This window comes from Artemia franciscana, unplaced genomic scaffold, assembly GCF_032884065.1.
Source record: "Artemia franciscana unplaced genomic scaffold, ASM3288406v1 PGA_scaffold_23, whole genome shotgun sequence".
Taxonomy (NCBI): domain Eukaryota; kingdom Metazoa; phylum Arthropoda; class Branchiopoda; order Anostraca; family Artemiidae; genus Artemia; species Artemia franciscana.
The window spans coordinates 567900-595158 of record NW_027062649.1 but is presented as its reverse complement, the minus strand read 5'-3'; the positions used below and the strand labels follow the sequence as shown (position 1 = coordinate 595158).

The window sequence follows — 27259 nt, the reverse complement described above, 5'->3', positions numbered from 1 at the left end:
ATGCCTGGATAACTGCAAGTTATGTCCCCTTGTACAAGAGTCCTGAGACGCCAGAGGAAAGAAGATCAGGAAGGGGCTTTGAATTAATAAGCTTATGAACCAGAATGGCATCACCCCGTCTTCTTCTATTAACCAGAGTTAAGAGTTTCAGCTTGCATAGCCTTGTAGGGTAAGGGAGCTCATGCAGTTCACTTACCACCTTAGTGGCTCTTCTCTGGATATCTTCAGAAGATGTATCAAACAAACATGTTGACTAAAACACATCTTTCTAAAACATAGGTAGCAGGTACCTAATCTTGGATATGATCTATGCCTAGATAGTTGTAATTGGCTGATAATCTTGGCTAATCAGGAATAAGTTAGTTAACATTGGCTGACTACATCCTTAGAAAACTCTTCTCTCAACATTTAAGCTTAAGTAAAAGTTGCTGATGTAGTTCAGTCTATTTAAACAATTTTTGAAGCGTTCTTTCTAAAAAGAAAAACCTAAATACAATAAAAAAATCCAAATCTCAGCCAGCTCAAACAGGCATAGAACCAGTAAAACATAATGCCTTTGGATTTTTAGGATTGCTCAGCATTCAGCTTTTATTTTGAAGCATCAACAGAGTCAGCAGTAACTGTATCTTCAGAGAGTTTGTTACAAACTTTGATAATTCTTGAGGAAAAGAATTGAGTGCTAACTCTACTCTGGGTTGTCTGCTTTGCAAGTTTTAGTCACTCTGGTTCTTAAATTATGGCCAACAACAGGAAAGAATTCTGGGAGAATTTTGTCTTTCATTAGATTTTTGGTTAGAATGACTTTACCCATTGTTGTCCTACATGCAAGCATTGGGAGTTTTAGTTTAGCTAGTATTGCAGGGTAAGAGGATCCTGCATGCCAGATACCATAGTGTCATGTCTTCTAGAACCTTAACATCTGTCTTAAAATACAGCAAGTTTGGAAATATTCCAACATCAAGCTTCTGCCAGACCAGTTTTGTATACAGAAGACTAATGACTTTTATAGAGCAAGTGGAAAGGGAGCTCTTGATCAACCCCTGAGTTGAACTAGCACTAGCAGCTGACACGGGTGCTGAATTTTAATTCATTGTAAGTAATGATGTCATGATTTCACTCATCATATATAGAAGAGACTTGATAACCAGAAAGAAATTAAGTACAGCAAGGCTTTTTTCTTTGCCAAAATTATTGACATAGCATTTGACAACATTTTATTCAAGAAACCAAGCCTCAGCTCATTGACCAAGTTGATTGATTTTTTCTATAAAAAGGATGTGATCCTCACATGAGTAGTCTGGTTTGAGAAATTTTGATTTGTCAGCATAGACTATTAGTTCATTACTGATAGTGGAAACAGCATCATTGATAAAGACATTAATAGTGCTGGACAAAATACACATCCCAGAAGAACTCCAGTCAAAGCTTGTTTGAAGAGGAAAGAATATGGTTAGCAGAGCCATTAAATAGCTTAACATACTGGGATCACAGGTAAAGAAAATAAAGGTTCTAGAGCCTGACTGTTTGTAGCTTTATTGTAAGTCACTTGTGACAAAGTTTTCACAAGCTTTATAAAGGACAATTAGGATCATGTCTGCAGACACCTCTCTACCAAGTAACTATGGCTACATGACATAGTCATACAATTACAGAAGTTTGGTATCAACAGAACTTCCAGAGCAAAAACCATACTTCAAGTTGTGCAAGAAATTATTTGCTTCAAGATTCTCAATAATGGCAGAATTGACTATCATTTCAAGAATATTAACAACCCTTACTGTCACAGTTTTAGGTCACTGATTGTTGGCAAGGTCCTCTGTTTCTTAAGTATTGGCAGTTTTCCAGTCCAGGGTATTCTGGAAAGATTCAATGATAAGCTGAATATCAAGGAAAACAATTAGGAGAAGACTGCTCAACATTCATGCAGGAAATAAGGATGAATACAATCAGAGCCAGCAGATTTGTTAGTTTTAACAGACCTATGTTCCTTTAGCCCCACTGTTATGGTTACTTAACCAAGATGGTCAACATTGCAACATGGTCACTGTAGCCAATAGGCATTAGTTTTTTGTTCTCAGACTTATTGGTTTGCAGACTTATCTTCCTGTTCTTCCAAACTTTTTAATTATGAAAAAAGACCCCGAGCCTTGGCTATTCTACTTTTCACAACTTGACTGCTCCCACCTTCTTTACTAATAATGCTACCAAGGTAAGTGAAGCTGCCCACCTGTTCAATCTTTTCTGTACCCAACGTCACCTTTTCATCTTCACTTATTCCTAGCCTTAGTGACTTAGTCTTGTTAACATTAATTTGCAAACCTATTCTAGCACCCTGAACTCGCAAAACCTCTAAAAGCTCATTCATTTTGCCCACACTTACATCTAGGATACTTAGATGATCAGCATGATCGATCTAAGTCCAGGAAAGTTTTTTTTCCCCATTTGATTCTGTGGTCTCCCATTGCCTTTCCTGTACTCCTTAAGACAAAGTCCATCAAAATGATCAATTTAAGGAGGGATAGACCTTTAGGGATTTATGTAATAAGCTATGTTCACGGTGGAGTTTTTTTTTTAGTTTTTTTTAGATTACATCCAGGGAAGCTAGCGTTAAGCAGATAAGTTAAATAAGTGGTGTTTGGACGCATCATTAGGGTACTGATTTTAAGATTAGTATGCTGTCGCATGTCAATAAATATTGTTGCAAATGTATTTGTTTTGCTAATGACTCTGTTTTTCAGTTTGTAACTTCATTATCCATGAAAGATGTTTACGTTCAGTAGTCTCACCTTGCACAAGTATTTCGTCTGCTCTTGTGGAGGTAGGTTTTTTACTATTTTCTTAAAATGAATATATGAAAAAAAAAACGACAAAGTTATCCAATGTAATGCTAAAATAACATGGTATACATTTTATACATAGTTACATGGTATACATAGTTACATTTTAATTTTATTAGAAATTATGCCCACTGCATGGGCTTATTACAGCCCATAATAAAGTAATTATAATAAAGTATGCATTTTTAATGGTAAATGAATTGTCCCCCCCTCCTGCAAGTGAAGTAATAGTTGATTTGCTGAGAAAAGGTAGGCACACTAGTATGTAAAACAGACTTTTTGAATGAAAGAATGCAAGTAATGCCCATCAGCGAAAAAAAAAAAAAAAACAGATGGAGCGCGAAAAACGAAAAAAGAAAAAAAAACGCACACAAGATACTGATTCTTCTAACACAAGCGAAACAAAAACATAACAACCAGAAACAAATGCTGACTACTGCTGTAAAACCTTGGCCTAGAGGTGGGACTTGAGTGACAAATTATATCGATCAATTTGCAACAGGACTGTTTCTTCAGGGTTGTAACACCGTACTGGACACGTAATATTCCTATTGCCTGTTCATGCTGGTAAATGTAGCTTTTTTGGTGTTAATAAAACACCAAAAATGCTCCTATTCCAAAGCATTTACTGTTTGGCTTCATCCAATGATGCTTACAACATGCTAATTCTTACAATATATATATATATATATATATATATGTATATATATATATATATATATATATATATATACTAGCTGTTGGGGTGGCGCTTCGCGCCACCCCAACACCTAGTTGGTGGGGGCGCTTCGCGCCCCCCCCAAGCCCCCCCGCGCGCGTAAGTCGTTACGCGCCATAATAGTTACGCGCCATTGTAGTTGTGTCCCTATGTCCCACCTGTGAATATAGATAGATATATATATATCGTTTTAACTACGTAAAACTTGCGAATATACAACATTCTTTGCTGTCCCATTGTCTTTGCATATAAATAGATTGTCAGGTTTACCGACTCTTGAACATGCAACATATAATGGTCCATGGGAAAACAATCTGTATTCAGATCTATACCTCATGATTCTAATGATTGCCCTTGAGCTTTGTTGATGGTGATTGCTAATCGACCATTCCCTGTCCCGGTGTCCCGGTCGTCATTTACATCCCCCTGTTTCCCCCGGTGTCCCCGTTGTAGTTGTGTCCCTGTGTCCCGGTCGTCATTTATATTCCCTGTGTCCCGGTCGTCATTTGTATCCCGGTGTCCCGGTCTGTATATACATTCGTTTTTTAGTTTATTTTTTCTCCTTTATTTTTTTCCTTTTTTTTTCTTTTTTAGCTTATTTAGATTTTTAGATTTTTTAGTTTTTTTATTAGTTTTTAGTTTTTTTTTCTTTTTAGTTTTTTTGTCCCGGTCGTCATTTATATCCCCCTGTTTCCCCCGGTGTCCCCGTTGTAGTTGTGTCCCTGTGTCCCGGTCGTCATTTATATTCCCTGTGTCCCGGTCGTCATTTGTATCCCGGTGTACCAGTCTGTATATACATTCGTTTTTTAGTTTTGTTTTTCTCCTTTATTTTTTTCCTTTTTTTTTCTTTTTTAGTTTATTTAGATTTTTAGATTTTTTAGTTTTTTTATTAGTTTTTAGTTTTTTTTTCTTTTTAGTTTTTTTGTAGTTTTTACCTTCTTTTTAGTTTTGTTAATTTTTTTTTTTACTTGTGTCCTGGTCGTCATTTATACTCCCTGTGTCCCGGTGCTTTGTTGATTGCTAATCGAACATTCCTTTTGTCCTGGTCGCTTTCTCTTTGAGTGTCGTCATTTATTTTTTTCTTTTTTAGTTCTTTTAGTTTTTACCTTTTTTAGTTTTTTTAGTTTTTTACCTTTTTTTAGTTTTTTTAGTTTTTTTAGTTTTTTAGCTTTTTATTTTTTTTATTAGTTTTTAGTTTTTTTGTAGTTTTTGCCTTTTTTTTAGTTTTTTTAGTTTTTTAGCTTTTTTATTAGTTTTTAGTTTTTTTTGTAGTTTTTGCCTTTTTTTAGTTTTTTTAGTTTTTTAGCTTTTTTATTTTTTTTATTAGTTTTTAGTTTTTTTTGTAGTTTTTGCCTTTTTTTAGTTTTTTCAGTTTTGACGTCACCTGATCCAGTTTTTTCAGGTGACGTCACCTGATCCACGATCCACAGATCCACAGACAACTTATTTTTATATATATAGATAGTTTTTTTTTTTTTACTTATGTCCTGGTCGTCATTTATACTCCCTGTGTCCCGGTGCTTTGTTGATTGCTAATCGAACATACCTTTTGTCCTGGTCGCTTTCTCTTTGAGTGTCGTCATTTATTAGTTTTTTCCTTTTTTTTTTAGTTTTTTATTGGTTTTTACCTTTATTTTAGCTTATTTTTCAGTTTTTTCCTTTTTTTTAGTTTTTTTTTATTTTTTATTTTTTTTAGTTTTTTACCTTTTTTTAGTTTTTTACCTTTTTTTAGTTTTTTTAGTTTTTTTAGTTTTTTTAGTTTTTTAGCTTTTTTACTTTTTTTATTAGTTTTTAGTTTTTTTTTGTAGTTTTTGCCTTTTTTTAGTTTTTTCAGTTTTTTTTTAGTTTTTTATTGGTTTTTACCTTTATAGTTTTTTTAGTTTTTTAGCTTTTTTATTTTTTTTATTAGTTTTTAGTTTTTTTTGTAGTTTTTGCCTTTTTTTAGTTTTTTCAGTTTTGACGTCACCTGATCCAGTTTTTTCAGGTGACGTCACCTGACACATCCATCCACACATCCATCCACACATCCACAGACAGACAACTTATTTTTATATATATAGATATATATATATATATATATATATATTTATTGTTGATTTTATTGTTAGTAGGTTTAACTTTTTTGCTATTGTTTTCTTCCTTTTTATTTCTACTGTTGCCATCTCTTTTTTTCCCCACGTGAATGGGTAGGATAAATTGGCATGTATGGTACCCAACTGGTAGCTTTTTCAAGCGCTTTTTGCTTTAGTGTGACTTATTTGCATATTGAGTTGTGTTTATAGGCCATATATTAAAATGTTTGAATCGAAATTACTGCTTTGTTTTGGTCTGTAAGGCTATTTTCTGAGCTAGAACATGTGGTTTCACTCGTTCCAAGGGTTTCATTTCTGGGGAAGGACAATTTCCCTTCCTTTCTCCCCAAAAAAGGAAAAAAACCTATTATATAGCCCATGTCCTTCGACTATCTGAATATTAAGCCCCCCCCTCCCCCATTAAAATGCTGAAGCTACTCTTGCTCGTGCTTCATTCACTTTCTATTTAAATTCCCTTGTGATATTTTAAGTGTTTAGGATTAACATAAAAACTCCCTTTTTGTAAAAGGATATCCTGTAAATGATTTTGATTACATGTTATAATTTCTTTTTATTTCTGACCTGTTATAGACCAGGGGTTGAACAAGGTCACTAATCATGTGATAGGTTAGAAAAATTTAGCATGGACTGTATTTTTCAGAATCCAGAGAGGGAACGGGATTCGAGTTTTTTCGATTTTTCTCGTGTAAATACAGCAGATATATTTTTCAATGAAAATACCCCCCCCCCAAAAAAAGTATTTTCACTATCTGTGAGGGGGATTATATGGCGGACAGAGGCTCTCCTTCTCCCCACTTACCCAATTGACGCCACTGGACCTGTACTCCCACCGAATATCAGAATCTTATAGACGTTTATATTTTTATTTTTTAAAATAAAGAAACTGGTGTGGTTGAATTCTTATCGAAATTCTATAAAAAGTTTTAATTAGTCTAACGTAAATCAGTACTGCTTAAAATATTTCATTTTTAAAAAAGGCATATTTTAACTACAAAGCAGGCACATACAGAGGAATTGATTTCAGAGGCGGAACAAACTTCAAAAAAGAAGCAAAAGTAGGCAATTTATCTGGAAAATATAAGAAACCATGTTGTGTATCGCATTTTGCAATGAATTATCCTATCCTTTGTTTCATAAATTTCCTTATGAAAGAGAATAATGCTCGCGAGTTCCATAAGTTTTCCTGGATACTCAAAGAATCATAAGCTTTCTGCCGATCATAACACTATTTTTGGCTGTAATATTCCTTTTTTTAAAATTTAAGAGAAACTAGAAGGGTGAACGATATTTTTCAAAATATAATTTAGGGCAAAAACTCGGGTGGGGGGGGGGGTGGTTATCTCCCCTCAATCGCCAACAATTGAACTAACGTGCAGGCAACAAGTAGAGAGATGTTCAAGGGTAAATTCAAAGCTTTGGTCATTTCAGCATTTTTTTTTGTAGATTTATAGCAGAAAAGAACATTTAAAAGGTCGCATCGGATGGTGATAAAATTCTAAGATCTAGGTTACTGACGGGCACTTCCCCCCCAATTGCCACCACCAATTGCGCTAACACGCAGGCAACACTATAGAGAGATGTTCAAAGGCTGAATTGAAATCTATTGATCATTTCAGCGTGCTTTTTGTGGATTTATGCTGGAAAAGAGCATTAAAAGGCCACGTCGGATGGTGATAAAACTTTGAAGTCTAAGTTACCTTATTCTCTTATATTTCTAGAATGCAATAAACCCATGATTCGAAACATCAAATTATATCAAGAAGACTTACTTATAAGACGCTTTAGTCTAGTGTTTACGGTTCTGCCTTGTGGTTTTGGTAACAGAAGTTTGAATCTTGTATGGAACGTTTTTTTTTGAAAAAATAGCCTCTTAAATAAGCTTATTCATTTCCAATGATCACCTCATCGTGAATATTACAGTCTAAGAAGCAAAAAATAATGAAAGCAAAAATTTTTGTAAATTATTTTAACTGCATATCTTAAATTGCTTTTATTATTTTACTGATAATTGAACTTTTATTTGCAACTTCTCAAAGATGCCATTTACTTTACTGAAAACAATCCTTGTTTCGAGCTGAATTTTTTGTTTTCTCATAATGTAAAAAAATAACATCATTATAACCAAAATGACTGAAACAAACAAATGAATGTGTATTGACACTTTAATATATATGTATACTGCCATTCATTCCTGAAAAGATTAATAGTTTCGGATATATCAAAGTTTAAAAAGATAACATTAAAAGTGTTTTTTTTTTCAATTAAGTGCAAGTTATGCTCTGGTCTTTTGAGGGCCTGGGGGGCGGCTTCAACCCTACTCATCATAGTTTCTGCTCGTTTTGACCTTGACTCGGTGGTTTGTTTTACGCTTGGAAAATTAATTGACTTTTTTTCTGCTCATTTTTTGTTTAATTTACTTAGCTTTCCTTTGAAAAACTTCTTTCGTGGAAAAGGCCTTTTTAAAATAATTTCTGTTCATTTTGATTGAAATATTGTTTTTCATTGATAAAGACAAGGATAATTTAATTCTTGCGTTTTTTTTTTATTCGAATCCATATTTTGGCTTACCATTTATGCGTTGGACAAAATTTTTTAACAATTTCTAATAATATACGCCCTTTTGAAAATCTAGACACACGTAGTTTCCTTTGATTTCGATTTATACCTCTTCATTTTTCCCTGAAAATAAAACTTAATACCCTTCCTCAAAAATTCATCTATGATATTTTGACAAACTGAATGGACTTGCACTTTCTTGATTTACTTAAATTTTATGAGCAGAAGTAGTAATAGTATTAGCCCTGAGAGTTTCAACTTAATACTCTCAATTTACTCTTGAGATATTAATAAAATGTCTTATTGACAACCAGCATATACATAGTGCCTTTTGATTTAGTTTTGAAGTTGCATAAACTGTCCGTGAAAGTTTCTACTTTATACCCTACTCTACTTCTAAGGTATCCCGCTTGGGCACCTTAACAACTTAGGTGCACTTTAGCTATTTTGATTTTATTTTAACACTAGCAGTAACAGTAGTAGAAATAGCAACAAAAGTTATAGTATTATTGGTGGCCCTGGGAATTTCAGCTTAATACCCTAAGCCGTTGCTGAGATGTTGCTAATACCTCGCTCATAAAAATTAATACATCGTACATACATCACTCTTTGCTTTGGTTACCTTTTGGTTAGTTCAAAATCCCCCAAAACAAGCCCTCTGTAAGTTACAACTTTATGCTTCAAGCCGTTCCTAAGATATTGCTGGTACACTCATTTGACAACAGCTTGTTTTGACTCTTTTCAACTTCCCTCTCAATAGTTCCTGGAATTTTCACCTTCACATTCTTTGTCTTAGTTGTAGTAGGAGCAAAAGTAGTAGTTGCAATTGGGATACTAGTTGTAGTACTAGCAGTAGAGTTAGAAGTAGTACTAACAGTAGTAGCACTAGTGTTAGTAGCAGTAGTAATGTGCACGTATTGCCTTTTGGTCAGTTGAATTTCCTCCCTCCCATCAAGGCCAAGAAGTTTCAACTTTATGAAATAAGACATTGCTGTGATGTTGCCGATATGCCCTTTTGATAACCTGCATACCCTTAGTGTGTTTTAATGAATCATTTTTGTCAAGCCTGAAAACGTACAAAAATTGATATTTAATTAGCAAAGTTTTCATTCTGTTAATATGTCTTTTTTTTAAGCTATCTCAATTTCTGTTAATCGAGAAATTATCCACATTTTTTACTGTCGTTTGACCCCCAACTGTTTCTCCGACAGAAGGAAAATGGTGAAGATGGCAGAATCTAGGACAAGTCCAATTGCTTCTTCCATATACAAATAAAATATTTTACATGTAGGCTAACTATAACTGGTTCAATAACAAAATGATAGGTTAGCCTCGGTCGACAAGCGTTCGATTCCCATTCGGTGCATTGTTTTGTCCTAGATCTTGGCCATTGGTCTGTTTTTGATTCGTCAGTGAAGGGGGGGGGGGTTCACCTTATAGTCAAAATGTGTATACCTGTGTAAAATCATGGTTTCTTTCTATCGTAAACTAGGCTCCTATTGAAAACTATAAGATAATGAAAGAGAAAACTCAAGAAAGGAGGTTTACATTACATGTACATTACACAGTGAATTACAGTTAATTATTCAATAAAAAAAAGTAAGCTTTTTCGACACCTCGCTCTTTAAGCTAAAGTTTTCAGCAATTAAAAACTTCTTATTGTTCTAATTAAGTGAGCCTTGTGTTTCACGAGTCGTTCGTAAAGAATTAGGACACAATTCGAACTTTAGCGTAAAGAGTGAGGTGTTGAGGAGGCAACCCCTTCATACAAGTAATAATTTCTGTTCGTTTTGAGTTTTAATGTTGCTCCTTACTTTCAGTTGAAAAAAACCTTGTTTTTTTTTAATTTAATTTCTGATCGTTTTTAAATAATACCAGGAAATCTGGCTCTAACCACATGGCAAAATCCCTTCTCTACATGGGTATATCCTCCAGACAGTTCAATCCGGGTGAAAATTTACCATGGATAATTACCCCTAGCATCTCCACGCGTAAAATTGAGTCACCAAAGTTTCGTATAGGAATTCTGTGAAATTCCCCAGTGTAAAATTTCCCCTATAAGTCTCATCCCTGGAAGCTTCCCTTCCCATGAACATTCTCCCCGTCGAAAATTCTCTCAGCAGAAAAGTCTTCCCCCCACCCTAAAAGTGTATGCATACTTCCTAATAACAAATAACATACGTAAACAATGGGCAAATGTTATAACCAATACTTTCCCCTGGGGGTCGTGTTGTCTCCAAAGGCATAGTTATTCGGCCTTCAACTATGCTGAACAAAATGGCTATCTCAAAATTTTCATCAGCCGATTTTGAGAAGGTATGGGAGGGGGGCCTATTTGCCCTCCAATCTTTTCGGTCACTTAAAAAAGGAAATTAAAACTTTTTATTTCGGTTCAAATGAGTCCTCTCCAGATATTCTGGGACCACTAGGTCGATACGATCACCCCTGAAAAAAAAACAACAACAAATAAACACGCATCCGTGATCTTTCTTCTGAAAAAAATTCTACATTTTTGCAGATAGGTGCTTGAAACCTCTACAGTAGGGTTCTTTAATAAGATGAATCTAATGGTGTCATTTTCATCATTTTAGGGGGTGTTTTTCCATTTTTGGAATAATCAGGCGAATTTTTCTTTTGATATATCTGTTGGTATCAAAATATAATTTTTTAGAGTTTCGTTTGCTATTGAGCTGGGTCGCTCCTTACTTACAGTTCGTTACCATGAACTGTTTGACATGTTTATATTTCTCTTTATTCTTGTCCCTGTATAACAGAGAAATTACTAAACTTATAGTCAATATTATAATATCTGTGAAAAACCAAAATTTAATTCTATCTAATTCTTGGAATCCCCTTAAAAGCTGTAAGAACTTGAAGAGAAGAGTAAAAAAAATTATGTTTATTTACCCCAAAAATCTGGGTTTCATGGAACTGTTGGTTCTCATACTGGGACGTTTGGTGCAGTTTCTAACCTTCGCTGTGCGCTAGTGCACTGATCAAAAATAGCGAGATCGGCTGTTTCTGAAAATGAGATATTCGGACCAGATTCAGCACCCTTTATTTGTCGCAGAACAGTTTAATTAATTATAGGCTCCAACTAAATAAAGTCCCAAAATGGCTTCATTGAGCTTTCGAGAATAGGAGAGGGGTAGTTTAAAAAGTAAATCATGGAATAATGATAAAATCTGAAACTGTTAATAAAAAATTCACATATTCTAAAAAAGGGTTTGAGATAGAAAAGGAGGAAAGACACTCCCCACCCCACAATTCATTTAAACGTCGTTTTTGTTAGTTTTGTATTGCAATTTTGTTTTTCTATTTAGGCTGAAATTCAATATTAAAGAGCCATCAATTTTGTCAATATATCAACTGTCTCTAAAGTAGTTGTCATGGAAACTCGAGTCTCATCGATCCAAGTATCTCGTTTGGAGACAGGATTCGATTCAGCAACTAGTTAAGCGATTGAGAGAAATGCTAAGAAACAAGATTATATTGAGGAAAATAAGGTCACGTAAAATTTGATTGTCGACCTTACTCCATCTGCAAATTAAGTTTAAGATAAAGTTTGTTAAAGAAAATTATAGAGTAAAAATTAAAACGAACAAGAATTAATTAATTTATGACGGGGATGCTGCGCCAATCAACCCTCCGCTCTTTGCGCCATAGTTTAAGCGTTAAACTAGTGCCTAACTGAAAGCTCTAGAGTTAAAAAATATTGTCAGTTTGTGATTGCAAGTAATTATTTATCAATTGCTTTTCAAAACTTTCGCGCTGAAAATGTTAGGGTTTAAAGCAAGTGCAAATGAATAAGCCCTTCTATTCTTGAGGCATTGCGAAAAAATTACATTGCTGTTGCGCTATTGCAGTCGCTTTTTATCCATGGGGGAAAGAGTCGAGCTCTTGCATTAAAGGGGTGGGTTGAGAAGTGTGGTGGAAACCCCCTTGTATGTAGGATAATATCTCTTCGTGATTCATATGCAACCGAACCCTAGTCTAACTCTACCCTGTCAGTTCTAGCCATTGAACTGAGCCTCCATAGTACACAACTCCCATTTAACTCAAACTCCGATTAACTCAACTCCCTAGCATCCCAACCCTCATTCAACTCAAACCTCGTACAGTTCAACTCCACCCCGATTGAACCTGGGCCCACGGAACTCAATCCTATTCAGCTAACCTAAGCTAAGACTACGTTCAAACTTATTCATAAGCCAATTCAAATGACTATTGTGTCAATCAAACATGGATTGAATTGAAAAGGGATTGAGTTAAAGAGGATTTTTGTTGCATCGAGTCTGAGTTAAATATGTGGAGCTAAACGTCGATTGTGTTGCATGGGGGTTGAGTTAAATAAGGGTTGAATTGCACGAGGGCTGATTAGAATGACGATCGAGTCACACAATGGTTGAGGTGATGTGATTGAGTTAAAAGACGTTCAAATTACATGCGGATTTAAAATTTATTTTTTGCTGGTTTTACGAATAATATTCAGGTTATTTCAGTGAGTTTGCCTCCCGAAGCTATGTTTTCGTATATTTCCATCGATCGCATTGGAGCAACTATTTACGCTTTCAATCTCATATCATGTTTGGCACATAGACCTCGGGCGAAAAAGGCAAAGGGGCTTTGTTTCCGTTCAATATTTTTTTTAAACAATTATTTTTTTGGGTTTATAACTTAGAGCTAAATTAACCGGGGATATTTGTATTTCAAATTCTCTTTTTTTTACTGCCACAATTAATTTATAACTTCTATTCCAGAATCCTGTGGCCCATTGCTGGTCTGAACCAGGTCATGGAAGTAAGCGTCGGTTTTGCAATGTCTGTAGGAAAAGATTTGATGACTCGCTATCTCTCAGATGTGAAAGTAATTTATTTTTGTTTATTTATTTATTTTTTTAATTTACTCTTTTGCTACTAATTTCGTGCATGAAAAAAAGCTTTTTTCAAAAAAAAAATCATATGTATATATATATATATTTATATATATATATATATATATATATATATATATATATATATATATATATATATATATATATATATATATATATATATATATATATATATATATATATATATATATATATATATATATATATATATATATATATATATATATATATATATATATATATATATATATATATATATATATATATATTGATATATATTTATATATATATATAACTAAACATATTAGAAACATATTAGAAGTGTGTTTGAGCTATGCATCCAGCTTTATTATGTCAAGTCGAGACGTATCTCGTTTCCCACCGCAATAACTAAACATATTAGAAACATATTAGAAATCTGTTTGAGCTATTCATCCAGCTTTATTATGTCAAGTCGAGACGTATCTCGTTTCCCACCGCAATAACTAAACATATTAGAAACATATTAGAAATCTGTTTGAGCTATTCATCCAGCTTTATTATGTCAAGTCGAGACGTATCTCGTTTCCCACCGCAATAACTAAACATATTAGAAACATATTAGAAATCTGTTTGAGCTATTCATCCAGCTTTATTATGTCAAGTCGAGACGTATCTCGTTTCTCATCGCAATAACCAAAAACTAATTGTAAGTCTTTTTGGATTTCAAATTTCGTTGTTAATATAAATTGCATTTTTTAAGTACCTTATGTGCTAAATCAAACATGAACGACCTTTGCACTACCATTTGCACGACCTTTGATTTTGAAATATACAAAATAGGTTACAAACGTAACAGTTGAGTAGGACCTTTACGGTCAAGCGGCTTGATCAAGCGATTTTGTCAATCAATTGATGTGCTTTTCAATTATGCTTCAGTTACGCTTAGATCATCCTTCAAACTTAATCAAAACTCGTTTTCAGTTTAATTTTCAATTCGGGTTGGGAATGTCTTCTAACACAGACTTGGCCTTTCGTACTGAGACTGGTTGTCCTTGGTTGTACTTCAGTAAGAAAAAGTGAATAGGAAACGTGGTTAGTCTAAGCAATTATATAAAATGAGAAACCCCTTCGCTCAAAGTCATTTACTTAAAGTTCTACGTTATACTGAACCAAATCACTACATGAGTTTCACTAGAATGGACGGAAAGAATGTTGATTCTGTCCTGAAATTAATTCGGCACAAAATATAGAAGAAGGAGAAGAGAGAAGAAGAAGGCGAAATCGCAAAAGTTGGAAGAATCGCAAAGCGATTCTTCCAATTCAGACTCGCCATCAAATTGAGCTATCTAGCCTCGGTTACGGATTTGGAAGACCAGACAATTACAGTTCAATGTCTTTAAAACGAGCAATATCCTGTCAAATACCGCTTTTCATCTTCCACAATTGAGGGTAACAACGGTTTAGCTCTATCAATAAACAGATAAACTCGCGTTTAAATTTTGACTTTCTGAGTTCTTGGGAAAGGATGTCCCTCCGGTGATACCGGTGAATGACTGACGCGATGCTTGATTAAAATGTACAAAAAATGGTTAAACAACCTCGTCAGTCACTTAAGTCATTTAAAATTTCCATCAACCACCGTCAATTGAATGAGCCAAGGACAATCAAGGCTCCTAAACGACTATCGTGCTAAAGTCTGTCGATTAAAGGAAGCTCTTGATAAAAAAAAGTAACAGCTCTATGCCCTGACTATGGCTCTAGACTATCTTTATCCTTTTTTGTATCTCTACTATTGAGACACATCACGATTTCTGAAACACTGGATGTAATCTTAATTTGAGACTGGAAGTTTTGGTTAAATTCCTTTTATGATTATGTGTTTCTAATCTGACGTGGATAGCTCAGAAGCTAAAAAAGAGAAAAAAAGAGGTCTATTTGGGCTGTGCTTTTTATGTCAAGTTGAGAAAAGACTTTTTCTCATGCTGACCAATGATTTGCGTGGCGCTGGTACTGATCTTCTGATTTCTGCCTTCAGCAGGAAGTACAATGCGTGATTGGGGGCTGTTCATCCGACCCTTCCTGTGTTCTTCCCCCCCCCAGATTTTTCCAGGTACCCATTTAGAGCTGGGTTGACTCTGGCTGAGCTTACAGAGTCAAACCATTGACCCGCGTTCCAAACCAAATAACCAGTGACACTAAGAATCCAATTCCTTTCTTCAGGATATCAACACTAGCGCGCTAACCATTTGGCTACCGTTGTGGCTCAAGTTGAGACATATTTCTATTTCTTTCGCAGTAACTAAAAGCCAATTATAAGATCCTTTGGATCTAAAATCTTGTTGCCAATCTAAATTAAATTTTTTTGGGAAGTGCCTTATTTGATATCAAACTGAGTATGCACGACAGGAAGTAGGCCACGAACGTAGGAAATAGGCCACGAACGTAACTCGTAAAAGCACGCCTTTGAGTAGTGTTTGAAACGCTGCTCAATCTTGCTAATTCTTTGATAATTTGTCTGGAATTGTTTATATTCACCAGTAATACTCATAGGCTCTCTGTTGTTCAAGCAACTAAAATGTTGATTCGACGCCCTATGCGCTAGCAATGGTGCTGGAGGATCTTTTTCCTTTTTTATCTCTTTATTGTTCAGCCATATCACGGATCCTGAATCACTGAATGTGCTCGTAATTCTAGACTGGAAGTTTTAGCTAATTTACTTTTATGATTGTATGTTTCTAATCTAACGAATTCATAGCTCATAGACTAAAAAAATCCGCCCTAATGCTGAACATCTATGTTATTTTTCGCCTAAAACTTTGGCAAAATTTTTAAGTTAATATTTCATGGTTCATTCGAAAACACTTCTTAATATTCTAGATTCTTATTCACTAATGATTTGTATCTATTCAAGTTCTTTTTTGTCGCATAAAAAAGTTTGACTTTAAAAAAAAACTACTTGATATTGTGAAACTCTAGTAAAAAAATACTGCTAGCGGTCGGTACTAGACTGGCGCTAAATTAGAATCGGAATAGGACTATTAAACATCATTTCTTTTAAGTGTGCGAATATCATGTTCATATCGAATGTCAAGATCAATCGAGTGCCAACTGTCGTCAAGCAGGAAGCTTTGTTCCTGGTCGAACGCTGGGTGACATTAAACCTACTCATCATTGGAGAGAGGGTAATCTACCAACTGGAGCCAAATGTGCCTTCTGCCGGAAGGCATGTTGGAGTAGTGACTGTCTTACTGGATGGAGGTGTGAGTGGTGCGGAATTTCGGTAACGTGTCTACCTTCCTCTTTTTGTTAAGATTATTTTTTCACCCAAACTTAAGTTAGAAACTCCTGGTACTTTCAGCTTAATGGGTGCAACTGGGGTGCTATTTCCAGAAAGAGGGTATCTTGTTTCTTAGGGGAGGGCTGTATCTATCTGCACTTAGGCCAGTTCTGTAACTGGGAGGAGTGTGATACTTTTATTGAGGGGAAGGAGAGAATGAAGTATTAAGCTAGTGGTAGCAGGGTGTTTTGACGTTATGGCTATACAATCCGAGTAAAAATAAATTTAATTTTGATTTTGTGGATCTATTTGATTATCTCTCCTATATATCATGTCCTGAAATTTGAAAGGATATTGTTTCGTTAGTTGTTCGTTAATAGTTGATATTAGATATAATAAATAACCAATAAGTGGAATGTAAAAAAAACATTTATGGGTATTGTTTTCCAATTTAGCTAGAATAGGGAAATCCAACCCTTGTATATCCCTTTCTGTGTTCAAGTATGGTATATAGAGTGATTTCACCTAGTTATTGAACTCTGTGCCTTGAAAAATTGTTCATCCCTCTCATTCCCAGTCTTCTCTAGCTCTTACGAACTGCATATGCCTCTACAATTACGATTAGGAGGAATGACACATTACAGGGTTTACAGTTAATTTTAAAATCGTCATAAACACCTATTGATGTTGCGCATGTTAATATGCAATTTTTCAGCAACCTCCCCCCTTCCTGTAGCTCTGACGTTGCAGCTCAGCAATGAACAGTTATAGTTTTTTTTTTGCTGAGCTCTGCCAGATGCTTGTAATCGAAGTTGTGAATCAGTTAATATTTATTATCTACTTTTTGCTTTTGTCAAATTATAGGAATTTTTAATCTATAGAGTGTCTGATTTTGAAATGTTTTCTGAATTTACAACCATGCCAGTATTGACTAAACTGCAAAAAGAGAACTAGAATAATTGGAAAAGAAAAAAGAGGGAACATAAACAAAGTAAGTTTCCCGGAGGGCGAAGACTACAAATGGCTAGATTTATTTAGCACAAACTTGTTTACCATGTTTATGAAAATTACCTAACAAACACTGAATACCCCTGAGCCTCAGAAGTAAAATAGTACCCCTATATGTCACATATGAAGATAATTCGCTTAAAATAACCAGAAGAAAACAGAAAAGGGAGCAGTAAAAAAGGAACCAAAGAATAAAAAATAAAAGACAAATATTAACAAACACAATAAAAGACATCACAAATTCAAGAGGTTACTGTGTTTGTACCGTTTTTGAACGATGGTTATTAATCCATTTGATTAATTTCTTTTTGACTAATTATGTTAGTTAATAAATAAGTATATAAAAATTAATAAATTAATATTATCTATGTATTTGAAAACCCTTCATACAGAAAACAAAGTCAATAATAGCAATAATAAACTGGAGCAATAATAAAAAAAGAATAACAAAATTGAGGCCAAAAATTAAAAACTTCAACAACATCAATAGATTTCTGTATCAGTATCGAAGTCCACAGCGTTGATAAACAGAAACTATTCAAAGAGTAACCAGGTCAGTAATGTTGAATTTTTTCGCAAGATAAGAATTGTGGGTCCATTTGGGGAAATAGAAAATATATCTCACGAAATGAAAGAAAACTGAATGAAGTTTTTGACTTGTCTGAACTCGTCAAAAATTTTGGAAACTGTAATGTAATGCGGTAAGGTAACGGAATTTCCGCCAACAAGTTAAAGTACTAAAGTTGATATTGAATTAGATTAATTAATTACAAACAAAAGTTGCGACTATTGTAAATTGCCACCTATGAGAAAATATTAAAATATATTGGCATAAGGGGCTACAATTATAACACCCTATACACTTTAAATCAAGAATTTTTAGAAAAAATAGAATAAAAGCAATTGATGAAAAAGAAAAAAAATAGGACAGGGAAATCAAGAGGCTAATAGACTCATAAAAAAAGAACTAAAAATGTCATATTGTACCACCAACAATAAGAAAGATAATAAAGCACATATTTGACGAAATATAAGTAACCTAAATAATAATATAGAAAACATAAATACAAAATTACGTTCTATTTCTGAACAGTTCCACCCTCTCCAATGAAACTGACATTTATAATACAGAGAAAAAGAACGAGGTATATGTCCTTTAGGCTAAGAAGGGCAGGATGGCTACGCTTCACCCACTTAAAGAGACCCTTCTTTTTAATTTGGAAGATTGGAAAAGTTCCTGAATTTCATAATTTTTTAATCTTTGTTTATCATCTCTTTATAGTTCTTTTTGGCAAAGATTTTCTCTGGAGAGGAGAGATAGATATTCTAGTTCCGTGTCAGTCCTCTTGATTATTACATGAAGGATTGATAGATACCTATTTTTAGAATAGGCTTGTAAAAATAAATGAAACCATTTCAGAATTCGGAATGTTTTGAAGGTTATAGAAGCTAAAAATGGGTAAGAAAAAAAAACGAAAGTAAAATGCTATAAAGAATTCAATAATTCTATGAAGTAAGGACAAACAATTTCAAAATAACTAGATAAATGCGAATAAAGAGGTGTTGGTAGCTCCTGAAAATTGAACCAAATGGATAGCATTTTCTTATGCAGGTCGCGTTATTTGTTAGAATGAGGGGCGGATTGAAATTGTATTGCAGGGTGGGGACGAGAGGAGGGGCTCATTGGAGTCAAAGAAGTTTGGAAGAATGGATTTTTCCGAAGGAGCTCTGTAGAAATAACTTCAGATACTTTTTTCGGCGACTGTATATTAACCGAGTAGTTCTACGTGAAACGTAGTTGGATCTAGGTCCGTAATGTAAGGAAGCTTAAGGTGGCTAGGTTTTATTTTGCGGATCAAGGGTGGTGCGGAGTCAAACATTGCAAGAAATCTAACTTGGCCCAAGCGAAAGGTGGCACGTCTTTGAATGTGGTGGGAAGAATCCATGCACAAAGATTTAATAAACTCCAAGTGTCCTATGAGAGAGTAAGAGCGAAGCTCTAAATTACCCAAGACAGGGTAGAAGTGTCCACATACGTGTTGTCTCCAGATGACCTAGTTTTGCAAAGAGTTGTTATTAGTAGTCGCAGTAAGAGAAGGGCTCGGTAAAAGTTCAAATGGAGCTCCAAATTATGAGGATGAAGGAAGAGCTATTTTAGTTCATGTGGCATATGCCGCTATGAAGTTTCGGTAGTAGTTCTAGTTGTAAATATTAGAGAAAAAGTACCATTTCATATTTCAAGACCCAAGACTCATTTTACAAAAGTGATAAATATACTTTAGTGCAAATAATTTTTAATGTAGTGCAAATAATTCTAGTGCAAATAAGTCTTGATAATTTTTAACTTTTTAGAAAAAGCAACTGGGGGGACAGAAAATTGTAGGTCGATTTTTGAACTTAAAAGACGAAATTATGTATTTTTTCCTTTTTTTTATATTTAGTCATTATCATGATTTAAGATCATCTTTTTATTGATATTTTTTTTCTTTTTTTGTTCATTTTTGCAAAGATCAACGTGCTTAACCATGTTTATGTTGCATCATTGCTAAAATTGTTTCAGTTGATACTTTTGTTGCTAGTTAAAAATTGAATTTCAATTCTGCCTCACCTTATTTTTTCATTTACTTTTATAACCCAGTTTTAATGCTTGGTACATCCTGGTGCAAATAATTCTCAAGTTTTTGGTTCCAAACTAGGTTGTGTGTTTTTTTTTTTTTTTTTTTTTTTTTTTTTTTTTTTTTTTTTGCTATGCCATGCGCAATTCCAACGAAATATATGTCAAGATTGCAATTTTTCAGCTTACATGGTATTATTATTTCTGTTTTTGCAGTGCCATGCGCAATGCCAGCGAAATGTATCCCAAGATTGCAATTTTGGACCTCTGGCTCCTATAATATTGCCTCCATACTCTGTGTCAACTCCTAGAATAGCTCTTGGAATGGAAGCTGTGATGGGTGGACTTCCAAGGCGAAGAGATGCCATATCACGTAAGTATGCGTATTGCTTGATTGTTCCCTCGATTACAGTCTTCGAGAAGGAAACTTCAATTCAGTTATAATAGATAATAATAGAAAGTATATATAAGTTATAATAGATAAATAAAAAAGTTATAATAGATAATGTACAACACTTCTTTGTTTAGCTTTCAACAGCCATGAGCTTTTATTTATATCGATTGTCAAACATGAAAAGGTAATATGTCGTATGTCAAAACATGAAAATGTAATATATCAGTATGACACAGGTAAGAAGTGGCGAAAAAAATGAATAATATCAAAAATGTATAATGCTATCCAATTATCGCGATTTTATCTCAGTACCACTGCTCCCGCAAATGCGGGATATTCCAGGGCAAGATGCATAATTAAGTGATTGTTGATTTAATTGTTTCATTTGGCATTAGGGGTCAATGATTGATTAGAAATAGATACAAACAGAAAGCTTTTTTTCTTAAGACAGTGGAACCTTGTTCCTAAATGAATATTTTGACCCTTTATCCAAGGGCAGTCCTCAGCAAAACAAATGAAAATATAAAAGAAACTTGCATTAAAATATTACCACTAAAATCAAAATCTTTTTAAAACAGTCCTAGCATCCTTACTTGAGGGAAGTCCAATCAGGAATGGTGCATCAAGTAAGGGAAAAAATAGTTCATTGGAGTGAAATAAAAATAATTAAAAGCAGGCTTTCAATTCTGATCTTTTTTTTGCCGCTAGCCTCAAAGGTCCTTCTGTAACTGGCTCATTAATATTGTCTACTAGTTTTGTAATATAATTTGTTAAATCATTTTTAAGTAGATTTGTGTGTAAAGCATTTAGTTAGTGCTCCCCCAAATCCTTATTTAAAGAAATATTGTTTTTTATTTGAGTTTAATTTCAATTGCTTCTCGAACAACTTGTTTTATGCCTTTGTCATTGTTAATTAGGGAAGTATATTCAAAAAGTATTTTATGGTTGGGGTTATCAAAAACTTGGCTGCTTAAAGCATATTGAAGAGAAATATTAGCACTAGTATAATTTAAAGCTTTCGTTATATCATCTTTGCGCTGATCTACGCGTTTTCTGAAATTCTGATGGGTTCTACCACCATAGTAATTGCCTCAGTCACATGGTATTTGATAAGCCCCTCTTTGGTGAGTAACTGGGGTTTTGTCTTTACCAGAGTTCAAGAAATTCATGATTTTAAAATTGTTAGTAAATACTGCATGCAGATTATTTTGTGTGCAAACTTTTTTTTAATTTATTGTGACTTTTGGTATGTATGGAAGATAGATTATATTTGAGGGCTTATCGGGAGCCTCACATGCCAAAAGACCTTTGATTTTACAGGAGTGTCTTTATAGTCTACGGCCGATTGTATTACTAATAAGGACAATGGAATACTCGTTTCAAAAAAATATTTCTTTGATAAAGTTTAGTTCATCTGTGATTTGAGATTCAGAGCAAATATTTAGGGCACGATTGACGAGAGTAGTTACAACAGCTCTTTTAACTTTGGGGGGGGGGGTGGTGTTTGACTTGATTTAAGATCTGTTGAAGGTATGTGTTGTTTCGTGTTGGTTTTCTGAAATAGCTCTTTTAACTTGTGGAGGGTAATTTATTTAAAATGAAGATATCTATTGTTGTGTTTTGGTTGTCTGTAAATAGTAAAATACAGTTTATCAATGGAACGAATAATTAATACATCTAGAAACAGTAATTTAATGGCAATTTCAATTTCTAAGGTAAACTATAAATTTCCGTCATATGTATTAAGGTGATCTAAAAAGCCCCTAAGTTAATCTTTCCCATAAATCCAAAGTGATACTGCGTCATCTATGTAATTTCCCCAATAGATATGTTTAAAAAATGTGAATTTAAAGCCCAATTTCCGAGGTGTTCTACATAAATATTCGCCAGTAATCCAGGTAGAGGTACCCTCACTAGTAAACCCTTTATATGCTGATAAAAAATATACGGAACTGGAAATACATTGAATACTTGTTACATAGTTTAACTAAGGTCATTAAAACCCCGCAATCTATTCCTGTTGTTGTATCTTAAATGAAATGAAAATTTTCTTCTATTTATTATTTACTATTTGTTCACATATTGCCACATCAGTATTTGTATACATAGAAACTATGTCAAAACTACTTGCTATTTTGTTTTCTGAAATAGCCTACTTGCAGTGTTGAGTTTTTCAATTAAATCTCCCGAATTACTTTTGTCTATGGATTTTTGTCTATGAAGGAAATTGGGAATAAAGCAAATATCAAGAATTTTGGGAATAAAGCAAAGTTTTGAAGGCTGTACATAGCCATTTTCTAATATTGGAAGCGTGGGTTCTCGTACACCCTACGATAAGCCTTAAGGGAGTACCTTACTTATGTTATTTTGGTAAACCGTAAAATTTTAGACCAAAGTTATCACAGGGGGAAAATTTATCGTATAATTTTGGGGTGAATTTCTTTTTGTTTTAGATTTTTAAATTCATTTGTAACTTTTTTTGCAAACTGATCAGTGTGATTGTGAGTTATTTTTGTATATGTAGTTTTGTCTTTTAAGAGCCACTCAACACGCGTTCCTTCTCTTCATATTACTTTATTGTTTGTTCATTGTTTGTTTTAAGCTCTAAGCTTTTTTTTTTCATAGATGAAAGCTTCTGGGCCTGAAGCTGAAATGTTTGGGCTTTCCTTAGTTCATAATGTATTTTTTCAGTATGTTTTACTTTCTTAAGTAGGAGTTTTATCCGTTATTATGCGTTTTCATTTCATTTTACTTGTAAACAGAAAGGCATTGTTATATTTAAAATATTTTATTTTTGAACATTTGAAGAAAGCTGCGATTCAGTAGACGAGTGCATATCCCGTAAGTAATTAGTTCAGAAAAGTTCAGCTTAGGGGCTCCCCCATTTCAATGGGAGATATTTCACCCCTCAATGCCACGATAAGATATATTTATACTCTTTTGTTATGAATGTTTTAGGAAACATTAATTTTTAAATAATAAAGTCTACATAGCCGCTTAGAGGTCTGATCTTTTGAAGCTGTTATAGGAGTATAAAAATGAGTTGGCCACCGCTTTTCAATTTCTCAAGGGTGAAATCTTTGGACTATTTTGTGAGGAGTGGGTTCCTTTCCCCTTCCTTCTGTCTGTACATTCCGAGAATATTAAATGATTGCTTGGATATAATGTCAACGCCCATGATCTATTAGAAAAAATAGCCTACTATTATTTTTTGTTAGAAAAAAATTAAATAGAGTTAGTATAAAGTTGGAACATTCGTCATAGGGTTATTTAATGCGTTGATTTTTTGGTTTGGAATTAAGATGGAAATCAATTTAACGGAGATATAGGTACTGATGTTTACAACTACTATAACACTATAACAACTACTGATGTTTGACTATAACAACTACTACTACTATAACAACTACTGATGTTTGACGCAGAACAGTTTTGGTACTTATATTATATACCCCCTGCCGCTCAAGAAGTTAAGCTTGGTTAATCCTAACAAAATATACCGAAGTATGATAAAAATATAATACTTTGGAAAGAAATTTGGGCTACATATTTGCACATTAGGGGGGTGGGTGTAAAGTACAGCGCGTCTGCATGCATAATATGCTAGCTACAATTATTCTGACATTATATAGTAATTATTGTTTTCTGACTTCAAACTGTCCAAATACTTTACCCCTCCCCCTAATGTGCAAATATATAGCCCAAAATTATATATTTCCATCTATTCTGTCAATTCTCTTTGTCTTTTATAATGCTAAGTTGAAAGAAACTAGTGAAAGAAACCGGTTTACAGTGCGTCAATGCGTGAACAACTTGAGCTGCAAGGGGTATATCATACAAGTATAAAAAAATTTGTACATAGAGATAAAACGAGATTCTTTGAAAATATGAAACAAGAAACAAAATGGAGCTAGAGGCAAGCTATTTAGTTGCGAGTTTAATAGTTTGTGACTTACTGGTTTATCTCCCAACTTATTTCACTATATACGCCGAATTTAATTTTCAATTTAATTTTCAGTTTCACCTTTGGATTTTCATGCGCAAAAAAATCATTTCAACGATACGTTCCAATCATTTTTTTTTTATATGAGTATTTAATGCTAAAGTTAGAATATAGCAATTAAACGAAATACGCTTGCAAAATTTCAAGCCTTTTTCTAGAAAAAACTTTAATTGAAAGAACGAAATGCAACTTATAGTAACTGGAAATTTAAGAACTTGAAAAACTGTCAAGTGAGGAAGAACTTGGATTTGCTAAATCAAAATTTTTTAAAACACTTTAAAATTAAAATGCTAGAGGTAGAAAGAAACAGAGATAAGAAACTGACTTTTAACAATAAAAAAAATATTCAACTGAATCTTCGGCAAATATAAGTTTCCTTACGATAGGAGGGACTGAATATGAACAATCATGATCAATGGGCACGGTTAGATCCATTGTGCTATCGTAAGGTATTTGCAAGTTGAATTTTTCTAAGAGTCTCCTCACATTCTTTTTATAGAAGAGTTAATGTATAATATTTTCCATGTTCTATATCACCCCTTTTTCAATTTTAGAAGAATTTAAATTTTATAGGGGAATTGTAACTTTTTGGGGAGGTCACGGTTTCAAAATATTTCTCCATTATTAAGTATGTTTGTCAAAGAGGTAAGTCGTATATTATTTTGGAATGTCTAGCTGTATATATTTAAAGAAAACTTACTTATGTTAACGATAAAAGGACAGTTTTTATCCATTCTCTTATTCCTACTTCTTTTCAAATTATTCATACCATTTGCTTTTCTGTTTTTTAATATCTGTTTTCAACTTTCCCTACTTGTTTTTGTGATTATCCCTTCGTTTTTTCTTTTCTGCTTCTTTTTCTCCGTTGATTATTTTTGCAATCGATACATAAAAAATACTTTTTGTATAGGCTTTAGTTTTTGCTAGAAATGGCGATGTCAAGGTGAAAAATATATGCCAAAATAACGTCTGAACAATTAGTATAATGTCGCAAAGCGCGTCGTCATTAGGCAGATTTTGGAAATCTACAGTACCAATGTGCAGAAGGACACCTGCTTAACAGCTCTGTATTGGCAGTTTACAGACTGGAGACCTGCAGAATCAGAACACAGGTGCTATTATCAGCATACTAGCTATGCATAATTAGCATAAAGGAAAATTGACAAAATGTTATAGGGGTAAAATGTGTAAACAGATGTATGACAAAAGGGCTCAAGAAACGTCGTTCTTTCATCAATTTTATCAAGCATAGATGAAGTTTGGCTTAGAGGATTAAGCATTTATTTGCGGAGAGGAAACGACACATTTTTTTTCTGGTACGCCCGATACAATTGACTCCTCCTTGTTTTGAAAATTGATAGCTTCTTCATTGAATAAATGTCTCGTCATGAAAAGAGGAAGCGTAGGCTTGATAATTTTTTCCAAATATTAACTGATAACATTCAATATTTTTTATTAAAAAAAAGGGGGAGAGAGAGAGAGAGTGGTCAAATAATGTACACGCCTGAATATGAGAACAGTAGGTTAACAGGGCATAGACTATCCGATCATTAAGTGGTTACGATTGAAGAAACCTGCGAGAAGAGCTGAAGAAGCAACATAGGCGCTGCGTTCCTTAGGCAGGGCGGGGGGGGGGCGGAATTAAAATCAAGTCATCCCTTTAATATTTAAGGACAGAGTATATGAGGATAAGCTATAATTTAGTTACGGTGAAAAATCGTATATCTTTTTTTTTCACTTGAGCATTTGTTTTAAGGAGGTATAACCACCTGAATTGGTGCTTTAAAAGTCGCTTTGGCATATTAGAAGTAAAATGTACAAGTTTTTTTCTAAGCACAGTATACATGAAAGTGAGGTGGACAATCCATAAATTTAAAATATGTGTTTTTACAACCTTTGTTACGTTTTTTCTAGGACTAACACAAACAGAAATTTTACTCGAAATAACATGTTTTCCTGCAAGATAATTTTAAGGTCCCATCTCCTTTTTTTTAACGCACCAACGGTACAAAACCGTCCAATTTTGCACGATATTTGCACATTCCCTTTTTGCACGTTCCTATCTTAGCCTTGTTGTGATCGTTCCATCTTTTAAAAGCGTTCTAGTGTATTTCTTGTTCCTTGAATAACTAAATCTTTGGCTCTTATGGAATACTATTTCATTTCCTGGGCCAGATTTCCAGTCGTCCGATTGAACAAAGGGTCTGGTCGAATATTCACTTTGTTGAAAGATTTCGCTTATTCCTCTGGTGGTATTGCGTTTAAAAATATCAAAAGACTGCTGTTGAAGCTTATTGCACCACTTTGAGAAAGTATTCATTTGTTTATGATCAGGGACGGATTTAGGAGGATGGCGTGACCCCCCAAGATTCTCCTGGCACGCTCATTGCTTTTTTTAACTTAAAAAAAAAACTTATCAAAGGTGTATTCCAAGACCACACTGCCTTTTTATGACGAAACAAATAAGAGTTCCAATAGGGATAGTTCCTTGTATTTGACAGTGAAAAAAGTGTACAAAAGCTCTAGACATTTCGATGACATAGTTATTATCACCAGTAGAGAAACTCATCAGTGGAATTCGTATACTGATGATGATGACTGGTTTTGTCATCGAAATATCTAGAGCTTTTGCATATGTTTTCAGTGTCAAATAAATGAACATATCCCATTTGGAACTCTTATTTGTTCCGTTATACTTATAAAATTGGTGAACTATTTGCGCCCTTGTCGCATTGCCTTCCTCCCCATATTTTGGTCTAGATCCGTCGGTGTTCATGATAAGATTTAATGGAAATGATAGCAATTTATTTATACCGATTGTTTCCAATGAACATATAACAAATCATCAATGTTAAAATATAGTACTAATTATTGCTATTACTA

General features: G+C 33.9%; 1 protein-coding gene across 1 annotated transcript in view; it reads left to right on the top strand.

The window, feature by feature from the left end:
- The window catches only part of LOC136041512 (diacylglycerol kinase theta-like), a 114006-nt gene that overhangs the window by 3167 nt on the left and 83580 nt on the right, over positions 1–27259 (top strand). Inside the window, exons 2-5 of the mRNA XM_065726218.1 lie at positions 2739–2818; positions 12965–13070; positions 16140–16360; positions 20196–20352. Of these exons, the coding sequence (XP_065582290.1) occupies positions 2739–2818; positions 12965–13070; positions 16140–16360; positions 20196–20352 (564 nt within the window). The remainder of the gene's footprint in view (positions 1–2738; positions 2819–12964; positions 13071–16139; positions 16361–20195; positions 20353–27259) is intronic.